This window comes from Mizuhopecten yessoensis, unplaced genomic scaffold (assembly GCF_002113885.1).
Source record: "Mizuhopecten yessoensis strain PY_sf001 unplaced genomic scaffold, ASM211388v2 scaffold7473, whole genome shotgun sequence".
Lineage (NCBI taxonomy): Eukaryota > Metazoa > Mollusca > Bivalvia > Pectinida > Pectinidae > Mizuhopecten > Mizuhopecten yessoensis.
Genome location: NW_018407065.1, coordinates 2195437 through 2219256, shown reverse-complemented (window position 1 = coordinate 2219256; position 23820 = coordinate 2195437). Strand labels below are relative to the sequence as shown.

General features: G+C 36.8%; 1 protein-coding gene across 1 annotated transcript; it reads right to left on the bottom strand.

Annotated features, from left to right (window-relative positions):
• Window positions 1-191: 191 nt before the first annotated feature.
• Window positions 192-23110, bottom strand: LOC110453623 (alanine--glyoxylate aminotransferase 2, mitochondrial-like). The gene is made up of 14 exons (XM_021502651.1): window positions 22956-23110; window positions 16289-16365; window positions 15742-15926; window positions 14961-15084; window positions 14743-14837; window positions 13555-13648; window positions 12477-12542; window positions 11920-12051; window positions 9916-10008; window positions 7565-7637; window positions 6718-6866; window positions 5891-6040; window positions 4588-4686; window positions 192-3998 (listed from the first exon to the last, which is right to left on the bottom strand). The coding sequence occupies exons 1-14, from the start codon at window positions 23008-23010 to the stop codon at window positions 3900-3902; spliced, it is 1491 nt and encodes a 496-aa protein (XP_021358326.1). The 5' UTR covers window positions 23011-23110; the 3' UTR covers window positions 192-3899.
• Between the last annotated feature and the right edge of the window lie 710 nt (window positions 23111-23820).

The following is a 23820-nucleotide window of genomic DNA, read 5'->3' as shown; positions in this document are numbered from 1 at the left end:
TAAACAAAGCAGTGATCACAAGTTGTATGGTGATGATTATCAAATCAGTTCTACATACAGGTACATGTACCATCTATTCCGTCTTTGAGTATTGCAGAGTTATCTTCTCTTGGGGGGAGGTATTGATTTTTACGTCACTTGTTTGTGAGAGAAAAGTCATCAATTTTTGAGAAAACGACGTAATTTTCTCACACAGACCAATGACGTAACAATCAATACCTGCTCCCAAGAGAAGATAACTCTGCAATACGCAAAGACAGAATAGTACTATTGTATTTTCATAAACCACCCTTCCATTACGTTTTCATTTTATTTGTGTTTCTAACTATACCACTTGCCACTCGGGTTGATTACAGCATCGCTGCTGATGGTTATCCTCTGAACACTGTTAGAATATTATGTTTAGCACCATCTTGAATACAAATTTATTGACACCAGACTTGTAAACCTGCATCTATCACTTAATTCATGGGGAGAATCCATTAGGCAAAATATTAATTAGTAATTAGCCAAAATAGTTACATACAATAACACCTATTTGACAAAACCAATTGTGTAAAATAGCATGTAGTTATGTGCAATGAATTATTGTGGAGTAAAAAAAAAGTAAGATGAAGATCATGCTTCTTGATTTTAAAAGTAAAACATGTGCAAGAAAAATCTTTCCTCTCGTCTCCCTCCAGGATATATAGAGAGACATTACTTAACTGGCTTCAATGCAGGCAGCGAAAGTAAATCAAATTTTTCAATCTTTCCCATGTTTGGTTACTGTTGTTAATGAAATGTAGCGGAACGGGACTTTGTCGATCACCGGTGACCTGGTAATTCAATGAGTAGAGCGTCCGTCTAGAGTTTGGAGGGTCCCTGGTTCGAATCCCGGTCTGGCTATGCATTTCTGTTTCTCCTACCAGTATTACATTGAACACCCAATGACTTTATAATGCTACTCTATGGAAAAGATTTATATTGTACACTAGATTATTAACACTACAAAATAATATAACTGTTGTCCTAATTACACTATAAGGTAAAAAGTATTAACAGAGGGACTATATCATTCAGTCAGACAATAAAAATTCCACTAAATATAGATAAGTAATGTGTTTATCATTGGTAATACATGTACCTGGTATAACAATAAAACCTTTTTCTACTGACCGCAAAATAGACTGAATTTTTTCAGCCAGTGAAAACCGGTTTCAATGTATATAATAATTGTTAATTGCATAAGGTGTAAAATTTTAAATACTACTGCAACGAAACCAAACTTTACCAACTTCAAAGGGACACAATAATTGGGTTGGACAAGACAGTACCTCAGGTTATTCAGATTTTCAATGTATATATGCAAGGTACACAACATGTACTTCAACGAAAACCTGATTTACCGACCTCAAAAAGGACCAAATCATTCAGTCAGACAAAACAGAGTGTTGGTTAAGTCAAGTTCCATTGTGCATAATCATAATATTATCATAAAATTAGGATGCATAATCCTATTAATTTAAGGTGTAAAGCATTATTACACATCAACATAGGAACTTAAACATTCTGTCGACATACAGTCATGTGTAAAATCAGGTTTCAATATATATATACAAGGTGTATAACATAAATACTACAAAGAAACTTCTCTTAACTCTTTAAAATGGCTACAAAATTCCGTTGGACAAGGCAGTGTATCAGTAAAATCAGTTTTCAATGTTTATAAGGTGTATAAGCATATAATACAAGGGAACCTGTTTTTAGCAACCTCAAAATGGATTGAAATATTCAGATAAGGCGACTGTTGGTCTAGTTTCAGTGCATATAACTATATAAGGTGTATACATTAAAATGATACATGTGTATGTAAGGTGTATACCAATAAAGTTATTATAAAGGTGTATTACAATAAAGTTATTTATTTACATTACGCTCCGCACTAGAAAAACCAGTGTTCCAATTAAAAGGAGATATCCCTAAATTCTACCAGAGAATTTGACAAGTGTACATGTCTGACTGATCTCTACCACAAAACATGTGGACAAATTAATAACAATTGATTTTTTTTTATGTTTTTTGTTGATGAGATACAATGGTGAGCACAGCAAGTGTGTGCAGGGTAAACCTATATGTATGTAACATTCAGGTTGTATTGTACCAAATGTACACATTAATATATCTTTATGATGAAATATCCATCCACTGGTCAAACTATTTCATACATATCTGTGAACATGTCATAGCAAAGTTGCTGTAAAAAAACAATTACATTCTATTTTGGCAAGTTGATAAGATGACAACATAAGTCTAGCAAAATGTAGATTGTCTCACCTGTTCTGAGAATTTGATTGGTTATTTAAAACTTCGTTCATCATTTCATGACCTCACCAAAATAGAAAGTTTATCCTTAAAGCACTATAACATGTAATCCAGTAACATCGCAATATAAAATTTCTAGCAAATTTAACATATTCATGTGATATGTTACAATTTCACAAACAAAGCTACATTTCAGAACAAACTTACACCTTTGTCAAACTACAGACACATGACCTAGCACACATACTTCATGATGATCAAATGCTAAAACGGCCTGCCATATACTGCAGTGGTATTGTTTTATGTCAATCGTTTCACGAGGTAACATGGTTTTATATTGGCTCGGAGAAAACCAAAATCTGTGATTGACTGATCAATACTAATGCAGCCTTAAATAGAACAATTTTTCAGAACTAACTGACATAAACTTTTAACATTGAAAATTGGCTGGATATTTTATTTAGATTCTTGAAATGTTAAATGAGATAGACCTATGCTTGCATTGTCTTGACTGAAAATCAAAACCGAAATAACTGACACTGGGTGTTTTTTCAAGATATAAAAAATTGAAATTAATCACAACAGGTTTTGCATAGAATACAAGTAGCCAACACTGAAACTGTATCTGTTTAGTAAAAGTTTAAATGTACAGTAGATGTCCTGTGTCACGGCTATGTAGGTGTAATCTGTAATGGTTAATAATAAATGTTAATTATACAGACACTAGAATCCTAAATATGTACAAAAATTGAAGATCCTAACTGGGTAAAATGTAACATAAAGACTACGACATAAAAAGGATATCAGTGTGATTGAACCCCAAATTCTGACCAGCAGCTGGACCAACCAAGCTCACAACGCGCGTTAAATTAAACTGAAATCCTTACCAGCATTAGATAACGACCTTGACAACATTAGATAACGACCTTGAAAACATTAGATAATGACCTTGACAAGAGTTCTATTGAGCAATGCTTTTATGAAAGTAAAAACTTAAAATACTGACAACACATATATAACCACCTGTTCTTGAATTGACTTGCCCAATCCCTTTTTTTATCTGAGCAAGACTACTATAATTACATGATAGATTGAGATAAGTATTAGTAGTTGCTTTCCTCAAGTCTGATTGTTTTTCAAATTTAGGGGGAGGGTCAATCAGTTCAAACACCTGTGACAGAGACGATGATCCAATCCGATGTACATTGATTTTGAACATTGATATTTCTGCAATAATGTTGAAAAGCACAAAACATATTTGCATTTATGTGGAAAACGCAAAATTGCTCAGAATTCATTTTCCTGTTTCTGATTATTTTAAGATTCACATCATCATGAATATTTAAAAGCAAAATGCTCCTACAAAAAGGATCTTGTATACAGTATTGTACTGTTGCACATAGTAAGTATATACATAAATATTGTACTTAGGAGCCAATATTTACCACTCTTTGCAAAAAAATGTTTTTTATAGTATCATTTGTTGATCAATATATAATATGACTAGCGGTTCTTAGAATACAAATATAAAAATTGGGTATAAAATGTTTTTAACAAAACAATGAGTTTGGCAGGTTTCACACATTCTAAACCCCTCACTTGGCAGTGTAGTTCTCCAGGGCTCGGCGGAACACAGCTATTGAAAACTTAGCATCTTCCATTGAAAGGCACATTGGCGGTTTGATTCTCAGCACCTGCATGAAATTCAAATAAGTCACTTCATAATTTTACAAATATCTTATTTTTTCATGATGACAGTTTTGATAAAGATTGATTTACCTGCAACAATGAAGCGGACATGTTTCCTCAGCCTTATCCAAACACCACTTTCAGTTGTCCTACCGAACACACGTTCAACTTTCTCTCAGAGTGTTATACAGACAATAACTGTTTTTTAACTGCAATTTCTGACATCACTCTAGATAATATGTGTGAGCACCCCAACAAACTTACAATATTAAACATATCATCCCTAATCACATCCCCGCATAGTAACTGTAGACACATGCTCTCCTTTACCATCACATCCCCTAAATTACTCACTGATTCCGCTCAGATTCCCAAAATCCTAAGCATAGAAAGCCAGGTAACCCCAATCAGGTCCCCCACAGCCTTATAATAGGTAGTAAATGTAAAAACATTCCCCTTTCCTGGTCAGGTTTCTAAAAATCTCAGCATAGAATGCATTTTACTTCACTTATGGTCCCTACCACACTCACAATGATAAGCATACCATCCCGCCACCCCTACCCTGATTGCCAATTTCGTCCCCCCATTACTTACCGTTGAATACACCCCTCCCTTGCCAATGAGGACACCCATATCCTTCATATCCTCCCATACACTGTTGACGTCCTCTGCAGGCAGTGGTGTTTTCGTTGCCTACAATCATCATGAATAATAACCTCAAGCGAAAATGTTTTTGAACTAAGGAAAAATTTAAAGAACAATTCAATGGTGAATATCAAGAAGCAAAATGGTTGAACATCAATTTTTGTCATATTCAATGACAGTAAGATCAAAAGTGTTGTGGCTTTGTTTGAAGTATAAAAGAAGTTGTGAATTTTCCATTGAAACCACAAGTGTTACAAACCAAAAATCTGTTACCTGAACAGTAAAAATATAACACTTTTTCAATTAATGAATTACAACACAGCAGAACCTTGCTTATAGATGATATATTCAGGCCTTGTGTTAATATATTCCGACTCAAAGTGAGCTGTCATGAGATTCTGTCATGTTGTCCGCGTTCAGTTGGAGTTCATTGATAAGCTATTAGCTGGGACTCTGTATGCTACATACAATGTAATATCCGAGGTGTTAATCACCAGAGTTGCAACAGATTTTCAATTTAATACTGACATTGTGTCTATAACCCCCTTGATTGACTTTTGCAATCAGTGCACGTTCACAGTCAAGCAAGTAGTTTATTCGAATATTTTAGAGTGATCATTTAATTGGAGTCAATTTACCCTTTCACCACTGGTAGAATGGACTCGTCGAGATCAATGCATGGTTGAGTCTACTAAAGTTATATAGGGGTGAAAGGGTTAAAAGTAAACATATGTGAATATTTACTTCTCAATTTGTTTTCTATATACCTACGGAGGCACAAGTGAAAGCCACTTAAATTGTTTTTAAGAAGAATTATCCTGTTTGAATTCAAAGAAATCCTATCTAGGCTCCTATACAGCTTATTACCATTAAAGACGGTATTTTGATAGGCATATACAGACAGTAAAATGACCTTGGTACTCAGAAGTCTAATTATTTTATCGAAGTATTTTTAATTTATGTATAGAGGATCTTGCATGAGTGTCCATGTCATATTTAATTTATTACATGAGTTCAATAACTTGATACAACATCAGCCTTTAGGGGAGTGTCATATACAATTATTGAACAAGTGAAGGTTTTATTACATGTTTGTAATACCATATATATGCCATGGGCTGTATGACATAGTAACAATTTGTCAGTTATGTGATAAGTATGTTTAAGAAATACTAGAAAACAGTAAGGGCTCATCTTTAATCAATAATTTTCTACAAAATCATCTACATCAGAAAATAAACAATTCGTTTACCTTGTCCTGTACCAACTCCACACCTATCATGAGACCTTTTCCTCGAACATCTCCCACAATCTCAAAGTCATCACGTAACTTCTCAAGTTCTGAGAGGAAGTAGGTACCGACAACATGGGCGTTGTTCTGGATCCCTTCCTCCTCGATTACCTAGACAACAAATAAAATCAATGATTTAATAATGAGATACACAAGTCTTAGAAAATGATTTATGATTGTAACACTACTTCCTCCTTTGAACTAATGTCTTTGATATGGAGTTGTAACACAACTGTTCTATACACTACCGGTAGTTACTCATACAAATTTTGTTTTTAATTAAGAATCCCACACATTCAGCTTGGTTGAAATCCCTTTATCCATATTAAAGGAGTAGAAATACCTTCAAATCCCAATTGAGCAACGGCTTTCTGCCCCAAGGGGGACTGAACCCTCCATTTAAAATCCCATTAGAATAGGATTTTGAACATTTCACCTCTGATTCTTCTATTGGATCCCAATTCTCAGTCCAAAAGGAATTCACATTCCTTGTTCATACAAAATTGAGTCCCCTTTGCCCCGAAAGACATTTCAGTCAAAATTTGGGTAGAGTCCCTTTATCTACACTGAAGGAGTAAGATTTTATTTTTATTTCCCCTACTGGGACCAACCCCTACTTACAAGGTGCCACACCCTCTATTTATACAACATTGAGTCCCTTTGTACCATTACAATTCTCCAGAAAAAAATTCAGTGGAAATCTACACAGCTCTTGGAATAAAGGTGGACGACGCATGTTGCTCCACAGAAAAAACTCCAGTAAACTAAAAATTGAAACTTCATCTTACATCAAGTACTGAGGATCCCACAGCACAGGAGAGAGGATTGCCTCCATAGGTGTTGAAGTGGAGAGCTTTGCCCATACTGTTGGCAACCTCTGGTGTGGTTACCACAGCAGCCAATGGGAATCCGTTACCCATACCCTTTGCCATAGTCACTGCAAGGTGAGATAATAGGAAATTTCACCATAAAGTTATCGCAAAGGGAGTTTATATAATTGTAGTCTTGTAATGAAGGTACTGTAAAGGGATAACTGTCTCAATTGTACTATAAAGGGGAGATAAATTGTACAAACTCTATCCCTATAAAGCTATAATGTAAAGGAGATAACAGGTGATATCATAAAAAAGAGAGAAAATAAGAAATATTACTATTAAATTTCTGTCATTATGCAATATTCACAAATTATAAATATCCACACCTTTTATTGGAATCCTAAATTGTATAGGTGTGAGCATTTCAAAAGACATTCAAATGCATTTGTACTGTATATTTTTAGAAATATAAGGACATTTTTTTTATGAGAATTGAAAGAGAACTAACATCAACTGCACCATGGAATCACTCTTGTCATTTTTTTTTTTACCAAACTTCAATTTAAAACAAGCCCTGTCACATTCCACAGATGTTCAAACTACATTATATAATCATTATCTAGATATAAAAACATGAAACTGTAAAATTCTTTTATTAGTAGTATGTCACTTGAACATTAAGATCTTAATTTAATGGAGCAAAATAGACGTTTATAATATCATATAAGTTGAAGGCAACAAAAAAACACCATAACCAATTTACCCTACATCCGACATTACATCTTTGCTCTCAAAACACAAGTCTGAAAAAGACTCTAACCTATATCTGGTACGACGTCATGTCCCTCAAATCCCCAGAAGTGAGTTCCTGTCCTTCCAAAGCCTGTTTGAACCTGCAGTTAAAACAAAGAGAGAAATACTTGTATTTATGTTTCTCTCCTCTAAGTGCTAACTAGTATGTGCTTAAAATGATGCAACAAAGCCCACATTCATGCGACTATCTCACATTTTGGTATAGGGAGCACAAACAAACACTCTAGGTTGGGTGTACATATAGGAAAAACTGGAATATTCTTGAACCTATTCATCACAAGTATCTTATACAGGTAAGTTATAGAAGAAAGATACATTTATAACAGGAGTATTTTTAATCTGCCATAATGTCATAGGTGAGTACATGTACATACAATACATGTATACCTTTAGCTAATACAAGGTCAGTTGAGTACCGGAGTGTAGTTCACTAAGGTTTGTAATAGTTTAAACACCGAAACTGTTTTGGTACCTGTGTGGGGGCTTGTGTCTTTAATTGACTAATAATTCCTTCCTAAATGACATTGTGTGTATGGTTAAGTCTATCCTGGTATAATATAAGGACAGTATGCAAGTTCACTAAATGTATCTACCAATACATGTACCTGTATATTATCATTTATTTATCATTCTAACACGATTCGTTTGCAACGCGTGTTTTGATTGGATACGGACCATGTTCTAATCTGCGATAGAATCATGATCAATCGTGTTAAGCTCCTCCCATCGCACTTAAGCCACGCCCCATTTCTAACCAAAACAATATGGCGTCAAGCTCGCCTCATAGCGAAATCCCGCTGATACAGGCTAGAAGGCAACAGAACAGAAACGACTGATGAAATGCATTTGTTTAATGAATTAAAAAGTAAAAGTAACACATTCCTTGCTCTTGCCTCCATTTATTACTGAAACGTTCGTTCCATCCGTGTGAAGGCATCTATTTAGATCCGAAATCAAATTAAACATTTCACATGTGTCGTATGCATTTACACAAAACTCTTCACAAATCTATACAAATAATCACCGATTTTGTCGATCAGCACAGATTGGTATGCATACTGACATGTACATGTATGAACTTGTTCAATAGGAAACCGAATGTAAACTTTGGTAATAAGGACGTTCACGAACAATCCAAATATTCCGCCTCGTCAACATACAGATCGAGCTCTCGCCAGTATGGGCGGGGCTAAATGACCGACTTTTGAAAGTTTCTTTCCAATTGGTCAGTCCGCTGCAGAATGACACGTCGCCAGTTCAGCTCACAAAGTACTTTCGTACAAGGAAATACAATGTTTCTAAACATATTACGTAGTATATTTGTTAAGGTGTGTTAGATTGGGGATAGTACGTTGTTTTTCGTGTCTATACTGGCGATTAGAACATGAAATTTGGTTTAAACTCTCGACCTATCGGTCCCGAGTTCAAACCCAAATTTCATGTTCTAATCGCCAGTATAGCACTCAAAACAACGTACTATCCCCTAAATAAATCACAATTTGAAAAATATGAGATATTTTATACAAAGCAAACTAGGGTTAGCTCCCTTATTTCATAGATGGAAAAATAACTACAAGATAATACAGAGCAAAGCAGTATCACTAGATCTTATAACAAATAAGATATCTTTTGAAAAGCCATTTGTATATAAGTTATCTTATACACACAAAAGATATAAGCATACAAGGTAGAGATCTTAAGCATAAGTATTTGTTATATAATATATATGTTATATAGTAAAATATCTTTTATCACATAATGATCTGTGTTATCCAGTGAATATACCCATGTAATATTCTTTTGCATATTAACTCATGCAATATGACCTATCAGCCCTGTGATTGGTTGCAAGTTTCAATTGTTTCGATTATGACGTCACGCTAGGACAAGTACATGACGTCACAGACTTACCCACTGAAGTCAAAATGGAGGCTTTTTACATTTCAAGGTTACATGAAAATTGTTGTTTTACACGAATAAATGCCACAAATCTTGTTATGTGATAAAATGATCTTACACTCGTTTTCATTTCATATGAAATTTATGAAACTTGACACGAAATTTTCATTTAAGCTCGCCTAAGGCTCGCGAGGCTCGCTAAATTGAAAAGTTCTTAAGACTCGTTTCATAAATTTTATATGAAATGAAAACTCATCCTATATAAAGTTATCCAACTTAACACAGGATTGACATTGCTCCTTGAATAAATGTTCACTTGCCATACACTAGTTTGTTCAGTTTAGATTTTTATCTCTATGGGAATATCACGCAGAAATATCATTAAATGAATTCTACTTTTTTTTTTTATCAAATATCACATTTGGACCAAAATATCCAGTCCATCATAGTCAGTCTCACCTCGTCAGATATACACAGACCTCCATGTTCCCGTATTTTCTCAAATGCTCGCTTCAGGAAATTCTTAGGAAACTGGACAGTCCCTCCAACTCCCTACAAGTAAACACGACATGTCAACAAGGCAATACAAACCTTACATAAAACTCTATGCCAATCGTATAGAGAAGGACCTCCAAAATTAAGGGATCAGTTTCAAAGCATTAACAAGTTTTCTAGGAACAAACATGACCAATTACTCTACAAAACTATGCAGTAACATACTGACAGAGGTGCTTAAACGATAGTTTAGTTTAGACATTGTTATAGTGATTCAGTTTAGCTACATTTGTATAGGCTACAATGTTTACAGGAATTCCAATAAAAACTTCTTGATAATTATCCAAACAAAATTCATGACATTTTATGTCATTTACAGTGTGTTGAATGTATAAAACATGTTTATCATTCTGTCTTTGCTGTCTCCAGCACCCGTTTTGAGAGACAATCTCCTATGCAGCCCCCAGCACCCTTTTTGAGAGACAACCCCTTCTGCAGCCCCAAATATCCGTCCTGAGAGACAATCCCCTCTGCAACCCCCAGCATCTGTTGTCACAGACGATCCCCTCTGCAGCCCCCTTCACTTGTTGTAAGAGACAATGCCCTCTGCAGCCCCATGCACCCTTTTTGAGAGACAATCCCCTCTGCAGCCCCAAACACCCAATCTGAGAGACAATCCCCTCTGCAGCCCCCGATACCTGTTCTAAGAGACAATTCCCTATGCAGCCCCCAACACCTGTTCTGAGAGAAAATCCCCTCTGCAGCCCTAAGCACCTGTTCTGAGAGACAGTCCCCTCTGCAGCCCCCAGCACCTGTTCTAAGAAACAATCCCCTCTACAGCCCCCAGCAACTGTTCTGAGAGACAATCCCCTCTGCAGCCCCCAGCACCTGTTCTGAGAGACATTCCCCTCTTCAGCCCCCAGCACCTGTTCAGAGACAGTCCCATCTGCAGCCCCCAGCACCTGTTCAGAGAGACAGTCCCCTCTACAGCCCCCAGCACCTGTTCTATGAAACAATCCCCTCTACAGCCCCCAGCAACTGTTCTGAGAGACAATCCCCTCTACTGCCCCCAGCACCTTTTCTGAGAGACAGTCCCCTCTACAGCTCCCAGCAACCGTTCTGAGAGACAGTCCCCTCTACAGCCCCCAGCACCCGTTCTAAGAGACAGTCCCTCTGCAGCCCCCAGCACCTGTTTTGAGATACTTCCTTTCCTAATGTCGCTAGCATTATTTCTAAAGAGATGATCCCTTCCACTTTCTCATAGCTCTCCTGTTATCAGAGCCAACATTATACACTTATTGCCCTGGTGTTAGGGAGACCTGAAGAGTTGTTTCCCCCCAAGATAAATCATGTTTCTAGAGGGTGAAGCCCAAGGGAAACATGATTTGTCGAGGGGGAACAACTCTTCAGGTCTCCCTCACACCAGGGCAATAACTGTTTTATTATTCCAAAATTCCATCTTTGGAGTCTGTGTTATTTAAAACACATCAACATTAGGCAATGCAATGAGCCCCTGTGTTAAATTGCCAATGTTGTGACTGTTCGCCCTTAATTCACTAGGTCTGGTAGCATATATATACTACAAATACCTATCACTGTCAGTGTTTTGGTTTTATATCAAATTAAACAATGACAGTCCTTCAAGTTCTTCAGCTATTGGAAGGTGGAATCTCCAGTTCGCAGCCATTGTTGATGATGTCGTCCGTAACACATCGGGCGTTAGAGAGTCTATTAATAGACAAAGAGAGACAACTCGTCCGATATTGTTTGAGGGGTTCGGAGAGGGATACTCGACAGGGAAAATGGGTTGCGTGAGGGAGACTCGATGTTTTATAATCCTGACATGTGATGTGTTTAAACCAATCAGACACGCTGTAAAATCGATGAGGAATAATAATACCTGTTTCCGTACAAGACAGAGACTTTCATCAGTTATAAAATGACATTTTATAACATCATTAAACTTACCTGAATGGATTCTGCAAAGAAAGCCCCCACTTTGCCTTTGGGCATTGAGAATCTCAGGACATCCTCCAGCTGTTCAAGGTAGCGGTCACCTGCTTCACACTGACCCTCAGCACAGTCACATGACCTCTGAACCTGCAAACACAGCCAGGAAATTGAAGGTCACATATCCTTCATGCTGTCTCTCAGCAAACTTGGACATTGACAGAGACTAATTACATGACACTTAGAATTTATTTTTAAAGTACCTTCAACAAAGCCAGGAAACAAAATTAAAAGTTTGAATAGCCTTCGGTGAAGGCCATGTACTGTTTCATAGAACTGACCTCAGGGTTTTAGCTAAGAGTATCACTTGGTACATTCACTCAATTTTAGTAAGAGGGATATTCAACTCATCCGAGTTTAAGTTAGGTGTATTCAGCTCTCAGGAGTTTGTTTTGATACTTGTTTTAGATTATTCATTTCAAAATCAGCATATAAGTGCACCTACTTGACAGGAAGAAGTGTGTCCCACCCCTTAGAAGTCAGGGCTATTGTTTTGAAACACGCATTACACTCACCTGACAGGGGGAATCCCTACACCGTGCTCCTCCCCAGGGTCCTCGGTAGGGGTCAGGGTTCATTGTCTATAATCAAACAAGATCACTTTTCATAAAAGAAAAAAATGTTTGTTATAATCCTTTTTATGTAGAGTATAATTTAAAGTGGTCCGTATTCTAGGTCATATTAGAGAAAGGAAACAAGAGGCCCTATAGGCCTGCATCGCTCACCTGTTATTAATCTCACACTTGTAACCTAAAAGTTATCTAAAATAAAGCTACAGACAAAATATCAGTATTGATGACTAAAGTCATTCAAAACAATCTGTTCAAAGATTTTAAATCTAATGACCCCTGTGACCTTGATTTTTGAACAAGGTCATTACGTTATAGCCTTTCATTTCAGCATGCAACTTGCCAAATATCACCACCCTAGACCTTTTGTTTAATGAGATTAGGTCATTTACATATCTGACCAAATGTGACCTTGACAGTGGGTCAAGGTCATTTAAATGACTTGATAGCCCTTCATCTAAATATCAACATTCTGGGCCTCATAGTTATTCAGAAGAAGTCGTTTAAAGATTTTGAACAAATATGACCCCGGCACCTTGAATATAAGTCAAGGTCATTCATTTGAACAAACTCGGTAGCCCTTCATCAAGGCATGCTAATGGCAAAATATCATCATTCTGGGCTGCATGGTTATTCAGAGGATGTCGTTTAAAGATTTTAAATATATTTGACCCCTGTGACCTTGAATATGGGTAAAGGTGATTCATTTGAACAAATTTGATAGCCCTTCCTTCCAGCATGCAACCAGCCAAATATCATCCCCCTAGGCCTTTTGGTTGTTTAGAAGATGTTGTTTAAAGGTTGTTTAAGACAATTTACTTGTGAACTTGAATATGAGTGAGGTCATTCATTTGACCAAACTTGGTAGCCCTTTATCCCAGCATGCTACTGGCAAAATATCATCACCCTCAGCCTTTTGATTATTAAAAAGAAATTGTTAAAAGTCAAATATTGACGCCGGACACCGCGCCACGGCATTAGCTCACTTTGCCTTTCGGGCCAGGTGAGCTAAAAATCAAGTTACCTGTTGCATGCCAAACCCTGAGGGAACATTATAACGCCAGGTGTTCAGGGCGGTCAGACCCATCAGATATGGACTGGCACCATGGTAACAGTTTCTGTAAACATAAATAAATATTGCATTTATTTGAAATTATAAAGGATATCATCACTTGTGAAATATATAAAGATATTTATCTTATATGCATTACTTTTATGTACAGATAATTATGATACATACATTTAAAGAATTACCATAATATGGTAATGTAGTAAATGCATATATGATATATGTTTGTCAATATGTTAAACTATGTAATTCTTAAATTGTGTGAAATGCGACTGAAACTGCTTTGCTCAATTTATCGTTCCCTTTCATTTGATTCAGACACACCTGTTATGATAATTACACACACCCTACAGTAACTAGGAGATCATTTGACAACAGGATGTAGATTTTAAGTTTTGAGTGAGTTTGGACTTGAACAAGGGAGTTTTGAGGGAAATTGGTAAATTTTGATCGAACTGAGGTAGTCTCCCTCCTTATGAGGGAGAGTTGTCAGCTATGCTTAATACGGCGTATTGAGAATTATATAGTTTACAATAATGACAATGTATTTCTGAAAGAATGAAGGAATTCCACACTTTATGTTCCTCTGTAGTTAACTCACCTGAGAGATCTATGTATGTCCCTCTGTCGTTAACTCACCTGAGATTTCTATGTATGTCCCTATGTAGTTAACTCACCTTAGAGATCTATGTATGCCTCTCTGTAGTTAACTCCCCTGAGAGATCTATGAATATCCCGGCCCTCTTTTGTTAACTTACCTGAGATATCTATGTATGTCCCTCTGTAGTTAACTCACCTGAGAGATCTATGCATATCCCGGCCCTCTTTTGTTAACTTACCTGAGATATCTATGTATGTCCCTCTGTAGTTAACTCACCTGAGAGATTTATAAATGTCCCTCTATAATTAATTCACCTTAGAGATCTATGTATGTCTCTCTGTAGTTAACTCACCTGAGAGATCTATGTATGTCCCTCTGTAGTTAACTTACCTTAGATATCTATGTATGTCCCTCTGTAGTTAACTCACCTGAGAGATCTATGTATGTCTCTCTGTAGTTAACTTACCTTAGATATCTATGTATGTCCCTCTGCAGTTAACTCACCTGAGAGATCTATGTATGTCCCTCTGTAGTTAACTCACCTGAGAGACAGGATGTCGTAAGATCCTGTGTACATTCTTGACATGAGAACTGCCATGTCGTTGGCTTCAGAACCACTGTTTGTAAAATAACACACCTGGAACATAAAAAACATAGTTAGGATACCAGTAATCAATAAGAATGTATTAGTATTTACCAGTTGATGATATAAAACGTGACCTTTATGATAGTATTGACCTAAACACCTGTAACAGCTTACCTTGAGGTTACCTGGCAGTGTAGACGTGAGCTTCTCAGCATACTCATGGATGGTTGGGTGGAGGTAGATATTGGTTGTGTGCCACAGTTTCCCCAGCTGTTCCTCAGCCCTCTTCCTCACAGTCCTAAACAAAGTCAACCATCACACTTCTTTGTAACCTTTTGCCTATACATGTACTACATATATGACTAAAGACTTTGGTAAAATGTTATGTCTGTTCTTCAGACCTGTGACCTAGAACATGTTCATGCACCTGTGAACCTTTGACCTCAAACCCCTTATTAATGTGACCTTGAATATTTTTATTTCAAATTCCTTACTAATGTGACTTTGAACTTTTGATCTTCATCCCCTTCTTAACATGGCCTTGACTTCTCTATTTCTAATCCCTTGCTAACGTGACCTTGAATCTTTCTCTTTGCCACTTTAATCATGTGATTTGAACATTTGATCTCTACCCTTTTGCTAATTCATATGACCTTGAACATTACATCTCTACTGCTTTTCTAATGTGACCTTGAACTTTTGATCCCTACATCTTTACTTATATTGTGACCTTGTAACTTTGATTTCCATGTCTTTATTAATATGACCTTGAACCTTTGATCTCTGTCTCTTTGCTTAAAACCTGACCTTGCACCTCTAATAACCATCCCTTTACTTATTTGACCTTTTGGCCTTTTATCTCTATCAATTAATCATTTTGACCCTTAAAATATATCCTAAAACTATATCTTTATAGATGATCTTTAACGTTTCTTTTAACTCCCATCATACATACGGATGACAATGGCCGACACTAACAGTGACGATTCCTCCGAACAGGTCGAGGTAACGGGTACCGTCCACATCCCACAGCCACTGCATGTGTCCTTGGTGAACCAGCAGGGGTTTCTTGTAATAGGTGAACAGGGCGGGGTTAAGGTTGTCACTCCTCACCTGCTTCACCTTAGACAACTCCATACCCTACAGGTACACAAACAACCAATAACTAAAGGAAACATCCGACATGCCCTACAGGTACAGAAACATTGGATATACTCTATACGTGTAGGTACAGAAACATCCCTCATCTAAGAAAAACATCAAACATATCCTTTAGAAACATCAAATGCTTAAATAACACCTCATACTAGAGTGTTCCATATTTCTTTGTAGTAAAACCAACTGATCACTTCTTTCTATACTTACCGAGAATATCATAATATAGTGGGACATTTGACACAGTGTGGTTGAGATATCTTTCAGACCAAAAACAGGAATGTTTGACATATTGAGATAATAATAGCTATGTTAGACTGCTTCATGGTATATGACCTTGTACTGACCTTGTAGGCATCTGGTTTGAAGTCACAGGGAGGCATCTGTGGTGCCAGTGAACTGGCCATGCCATGCTGACATGCCCCTGGGGAAGTGAAGACATCAGATTATAACATGTTTATGACAAAGATTAATCTTCATTGCAAAGTTTCCCTGCCATCTGTTCTCTAGTTAGATTATTTCACGAAAATACCTATCCTTCATCACATGTTTGATATTTTTTCAAATAGTTGTGTTTCATTTACCTGGGTACAAAGTGCAGGTGGCCTGTCATTAAACATGGATTCTAAAATCAAGGGGGTGGGGGTACAATCCCACAGGAACCTGAGAATTTGTAACAGCTATATTTGGACCTAAACTAAGGTGTTTATAGTAATTTTACATGTTTGGTGGGTTTAGATCAATTTTCGGCATAATGCCATCCCCAATGATGATAATATATTATCATCATCATAAGGAGTGGCATTTTTTACAAAAAATGTATCTACCCCCCCTCCGAACCTTAGTTACAGCAGTAACAAATTCTCAGGTTCCTGTACATGTGTACAATCCTACCAGCTAAACCATGGTACACAGATTTCATGTCAGGGCTCTAAGTCATAAAGTACATATTTGCTATATGATTGAATGTGTAAACATAGGTAAAGCTAGACAGAATTTTCGTCTTTAAAATTTCCCTATGAGGACACACTAGGTTTAAAATTTCCCTATGAGGACACACGTACTAGATATCAAATTTCCTTATGAGGACACACTAGATATAAAATTTCCCTATGAGGACACACTAGATATAAAATTTCCCTATGAGGATACGCTAGATATAAAATTTCCCTATGAGGACACACTAGATACAAAATTTCCCTATGAGGACACACTAGATATAAAATTTCCCTATGAGGATACACTAGATATATAATTTCCCTATGAGGAAAAACTAGATATAAAATTTCCCTATGAGGACACACTAGATATAAAATTTCCCTATGAGGAAAAACTAGATATAAAATTGCACATCCATAGCACTAGTATAATTCACAAATCTGCAAATTTACAATATATCACTCTAATCAAGCCAATTCTCTAAAATATATGTATTTATTATGTAACTAAGTTAAAATAATTCTATCATATACACATGTCCATATATTTCAATGAAGATATGTTAGCATTTTCTATTGAAACATAAAATTATCATATTCATTAATTTGGACATTTTTTTTTTTATCAAGCCATCAAAAGCTATATTCTGCAACATATATCAGAATATGAATGTGTAGGGTATGAAATTAATATTTATATAATATTTGTTACATGAATAAAGTAAATTAACATCAGAAATAAGTATACAGGTAAATATTCGAAACATTGTGTGAGAGTTACGGCCATTAATTTGTTGTGAACAAGTAAATATATGTGCAAAATCATGTTGTGTTTGTACTTTAAAGAATTTTATTTGAGTGTGTCTACCAGGATATATCTGTAAACTGACAACATGCTAACCTGTGGGAAAATTTCATCACACTTCTAACACACATTACTATTTTTTTCAAAATCATTCAGAGCTACCTGCACTATGTTGTTTGCTCTCATGCACAACGTTAAAACCAAGTTTGTAAAGAAAGTTAATGGTCTGTAAACAAAGATAACAATCTCACATAAATTACATAATCTGGTGAATTTATATATTTGCCATACACATAAACATTATTATACCGTGTCATCATCGTGACAAATCTGATGTTGGGGTTTGACTATGAGGTAGGGGTGGGTATATATGTTATACAAACATTGACCTAATGTTGAGGTCTGACTATGAGAGAGGGGTGGGTATATACATATCTTATACGAACAATGACCTAATGTTGAGATCTGACTATAAGGTAGGGGTGGGTACATATGTTATACAAACAATGACCTAATGTTGATATCTGACTATGAGGTAGGGGTGGGTAAACATGTTATACAAAAATTGACCTAATGTTGAGGTCTGACTATGAGGTAGGGGTGGGTATAGATGTTATACAAACATTGACCTAATGTTGAGGTCTGACTCTGAGGTAGGGGTGGGTAAACATGTTATACAAACATTGACCTAATGTTGAGGTCTGACTATGAGATAGGGGTGGGTATATACATATCTTATACAAACAATGACCTAATGTTGAGATCTGACTATGAGGTAGGGGTGGGTATATATGTTATACAAACAATGACCTAATGTTGAGGTCTGACTATGAGGAAGGGGTGGGTATAGATGTTATACAAACATTGACCTAATATTGAGGTCTGACTATGAGGTAGGGGTGGGGTCATATGTTATACAAACATTGACCTAATGTTGAGGTCTGTCTCGGTGGTAGGAGTGGGTAAACATGTTATACAAACATTGACCTAATGTTGAAGTCTGACTAAGAGGTAGGGGTGGGTTCATATGTTATACAAACATCTGACTCTGAGGTAGGGGTGGGTAAACATGTTATACAAAAATTGACCTAATGTTGAGGTCTGACTATGAGGGAGGGGTGGGTATAGATGTTATACAAACATTGACCTAATGTTGAGATCTGACTATGAGGCAGGGGTGGGTACATATATTATACAAACAATGACCTAATGTTGAGGTCTGACCATGAGATAGGGGTGGGTATATACATATGTTATACAAACATTGACCTAATGGTGAGGTCTGACTATGAGGTAGGGGTGGGTACATATATTATACAAACATTGACCTAATGTTGAGGTCTGGCTCTGAGGTAGGGGTGGGTAAACATGTTATACAAAAATTGACCTAATGTTGAGGTCTGACTATGAGAGAGGGGTGGGTATATACATATCTTATACAAACATTGACCTAATGTTGAGATCTGACTATGAGGTAGGGGTGGGGTATATATGTTATACAAACATTGACCTAATGTTGAGATCTGACTATGAGGTCATTGTTTGTATAAGATATGTATATACCCCCCACTATCTCATAGTCAGACCTCAACATTAGGTCTGACTATGAGATAGGGGTGGGTATAGATGTTATACAAGCATTGACCTAATGTTGAGATCTGACTATGAGGCAGGGGTGGGTACATATATTATACAAACAATGACCTAATGTTGAGGTCTGACTATGAGGTAGGGATGGGTACATATGTTATACAAACATTGACCTAATGGTGAGGTCTGACTATGAGGTAGGGGTGGGTACATATGTTATACAAACAATGACCTAATGTTGAGATCTGACTATGACGTAGGGGTGGGTACATATATTATACAAACATTGACCTAATGTTGAGGTTTGACTATGAGATAGGGGTGGGTATAGATGTTATACAAACATTGACCTAATGTTGAGATCTGACTATGAGGCAGGGGTGGGTACATATATTATACAAACAATGACCTAATGTTGAGGTCTGACCATGAGATAGGGGTGGGTATATACATATGTTATACAAACATTGACCTAATGTTGAAGTCTGACTCAGAGATAGGGGTGGGTATAGATGTTATACAAGCATTGACCTAATGTTGAGATCTGACTATGAGGTAGCGGTGGGTACATATGTTATACAAACAATGACCTAATGTTGAGGTCTGACTATGAGATAGTGGGGGGTATATACATATCTTATACAAACAATGACCTCATAGTCAGATCTCAACATTAGGTCATTGTTCGTATAAGATATGTATATACCCACCCCTATCTCATAGTCAGATCTCATCATTAGGTCAATGTTTGTATAACATATATACCCCACCCCTACCTCATAGTCAGATCTCAACATTAGGTCATTGTTTGGATAAGATATGTATATACCCACCCCTATCTCATAGTCAGACCTCAACATTAGGTCAATGTTTGTATAATATATGTACCCACCCCTACCTCATAGTCAGATCTCAACATTAGGTCAATGTTTGTATAAGATATGTATATACCCACCCCTATCTCATAGTCAGATCTCATCATTAGGTCAATGTTTGTATAACATATATACCCCACCCCTACCTCATAGTCAGATCTCAACATTAGGTCAATGCTTGTATAACATCTATACCCACCCCTATCTCATAGTCAAACCTCAACATTAGGTCAATGTTTGTATAACATATGCCCCCACCCCTACCTCTTAGTCAGACCTCAACATTAGGTCAATGTTTGTATAATATATGTACCCACCCCTACGTCATAGTCAGATCTCAACATTAGGTCATTGTTCGTATAAGATATGTATATACCCACCCCTATCTCATAGTCAGACCTAATGTTGAGGTCTGACTATGAGATAGTGGGGGGTATATACATATCTTATACAAACAATGACCTAATGTTGAGATCTGACTATGAGGTAGGGGTGGGTATAGATGTTATACAAACATTGACCTAATGTTGAAGTCTGACTAAGAGATAGGGGTGGGTATAGATGTTATACAAACACTGACCTAATGTTGAGGTCTGACTATGAGGTAGGGGTGGGTACATATGTTATACAATCATTGACCTAATGTTGATGTCTGACTATGAGGTAGGGATGGGTACATATGTTATACAATCATTGACCTAATGTTGAGGTCTGCCTTTGAGCTAGGGGTGGGTACATATGTTATTCAAACATTGACCTAATGTTAAGGTCTGACTATGAGGTACGGGTGGGTACATATGTTATTCAAACATTGACCTAATGCTGAAGTCTGACTAAGAGATAGGGGTGGGTATAGATGTTATACAAACATTGCCCTAATGTTGAGGTCTGAATAAGAGGTAGGGATGGGTACGTATGTTATACAAAAAATGACCTAATGTTGAGGTCTGAATAAGAGGTAGGGATGGGTACGTATGTTATACAAAAAATGACCTAATGTTGAGGTCTGAATAAGAGGTAGGGATGGGTACGTATGTTATACAAAAAATGACCTAATGTTGAGGTCTAACTATGAGGTAGGGATGGGTACGTATGTTATACAAACATTGTCCTAATGTTGAAGTCTGACTCAGAGATAGGGGTGGGTATAGATGTTATACAAACACTGACCTAATGTTGAGGCAAACATTGACCTAATGCTGAAGTCTGACTAAGAGATAGGGGAGGGTATAGATGTTATACAAACATTGTCCTAATGTTGAAGTCTGACTCAGAGATAGGGGTGGGTACAGATGTTATACAAACACTGACCTAATGTTGATGTCTGACTATGAGGTAGGGGTGGGAATAGATGTTATACAAACATTGTCCTAATGTTGAAGTCTGACTAAGAGATAGGGGAGGGTATAGATGTTATACAAACACTGACCTAATGTTGAGGCAAACATTGACCTAATGTTGAGGTCTGACTAAGAGGTAGGGGTGGGTATATATATGTTGTTTAATGACCTCATACCATAATTGGGCCTTGGTTAAAACACAGATGTTACAGATGCAGCTTTAGCTCTGTGACCTATATCGTTGCATGATAATGCATAACATCTATATAAAGTAGGGTTAGGATATGGTGTGTGGTTCTGCTGAGTTTTAGACTGCATCTTTGGGCTTGCTTTGGGAAGGGAAGCTGGGGATAGGGGCATTTAGGAACACTCTGCTCGACCTGACCTTTCTCCCCCCCCCCCCCCCCCCTCCATACCCCCACAGTAAAGGAACCTAAAGGAACCTTATTATCTGTCATCTTTCTATATACAGATCTAGTTTGCAGTCTGTATAACTATTACACATACAAATATGCCTCATGTATGACAGTTGTGAAAGGGAAACACAAAGTTTTATTTCACCATCATGCAGTTAACTCATTCACCCCGGAAATTTCATTATGAACTATTCCAACCTTTGAACTGGAAGAGCTCAAATGTGTCTTCAGGAGTGAATCAGTTATAATATAACACTATGAATTATGCATGTTAAAACCAATCACAAACTTTTTTGTGCTGGTCCTCATGTTACAAGATATATTATAGACTTACAATAGTGAGGGGGTATTTAATCGCTACATGGGGTGGTTAGCGGTGTGCTTGTAGTTGCCAGTATCTCATACTGTGAATGAGCTCTGATAACACACTCGTAGCTATAGTACAGGCCATGTCAACACATTTATCACATATGTGTGACCCAGATAATTGAACACTCACTGGCCTAAACAGCACCAACACACATAAAGTAGTGGCCTGCATCTGTTTGAAACCAAGTCGGCTTACTGCATGAATGTATTAATCTTGTTGAATAATGCACGTTTTTGTGTTGCAATGAAAAAAATATTTATATTTTAAACTCAAGAAAGTCATAGTGAAAATAAAAGTGTAATTGGCATACAAAGGACTGAGGAAACTATAGAGTTCATGTAAATAGGTACGTGTATGTTGACACCACAGCCAAAATGAGCCTATGTCCTTCATGCACTAACTTAGTCACTTTTACAAAGCACAATCTTTATAGAAAAAAAAGTGTAACTGTTATAGATATGCCGTGCTTCACAGCACTGATGATCTTAGCAAATCATATACGACAACACAGAGACGTATACGTATATAACACACGTCTCTGGACAACAGTCCTAGTTCAGCCTCAATCTATTAGGCCATGAGATCTAGATAGCAACACTGATTATCATAAAGGCCAGATGCAAAAAGGCCGTTATCATTGAGATCGATAAAGCCTAAACATACAGACACTTTATACTTACGTGCCCATGAGCATAAACTTTTCCTCAGTAAATTCGTCCTGCCTACGAGAGCCATGTTGTGTGTGTGTTGTGTACGTATCAGTTTGACCGGGGCTTATTGACCTATGACCTACAAACACATAGAGTAAGAGCGCAGCGCTTAGCAGGCTATAGCTAATTCGTAGATGCTGCTGCGGCAGCGCAGTCAGGTAGTCATACCGGAGTCTTACCACAATTCGGTTATATTTTCTTAATAGCACACGCGCGCATGACAGATGTAATTTATGTGATATTAAGGATCTGTTGACTGTTAACTAATTTATCTTATATATGTATATTTTATTTTATATACATAATTGTGTGAATACTTCCCAGAATGATGGTCCCATCTGTACATCTACATCTGTACAAAGATGAAGGATTGACTTTTCTGTTTTTAATTCTCGTTTTACTGCTCCAGAAATATTTGTCAATCACAAGTTTTAGTTCTTAGAGCTGTTTTACTTTCTTTTGTGTAATTTTTTCTTTTATGCTGTAAATTCCTAAATATTGTTTCATAAATGTATGTATTGTTGTTTTAGATTATGCTATATTAGCATGTATACTGTCAATTTTTAGTTTTTACCATATTGGCATATATGTACATTAGACTGAAGCGTCTCTTATAGAATTAATTTATATGCTGCATGAGCTTTATGTTCGCATGACCTTTACATTTCTGTGCTAGTTATCTAAGTGCGTGATGCTACCTTTGTGATCTTTTATTGTTTCTAATAATTATGATTGTTATATATAGTCGTAAGAATAGCTCTTCTGAGCTAAAGTTGCATTGTTACAAACACGACTCTAAATAAAAATTCTTGTATCTGGTATCTTGTATATATAT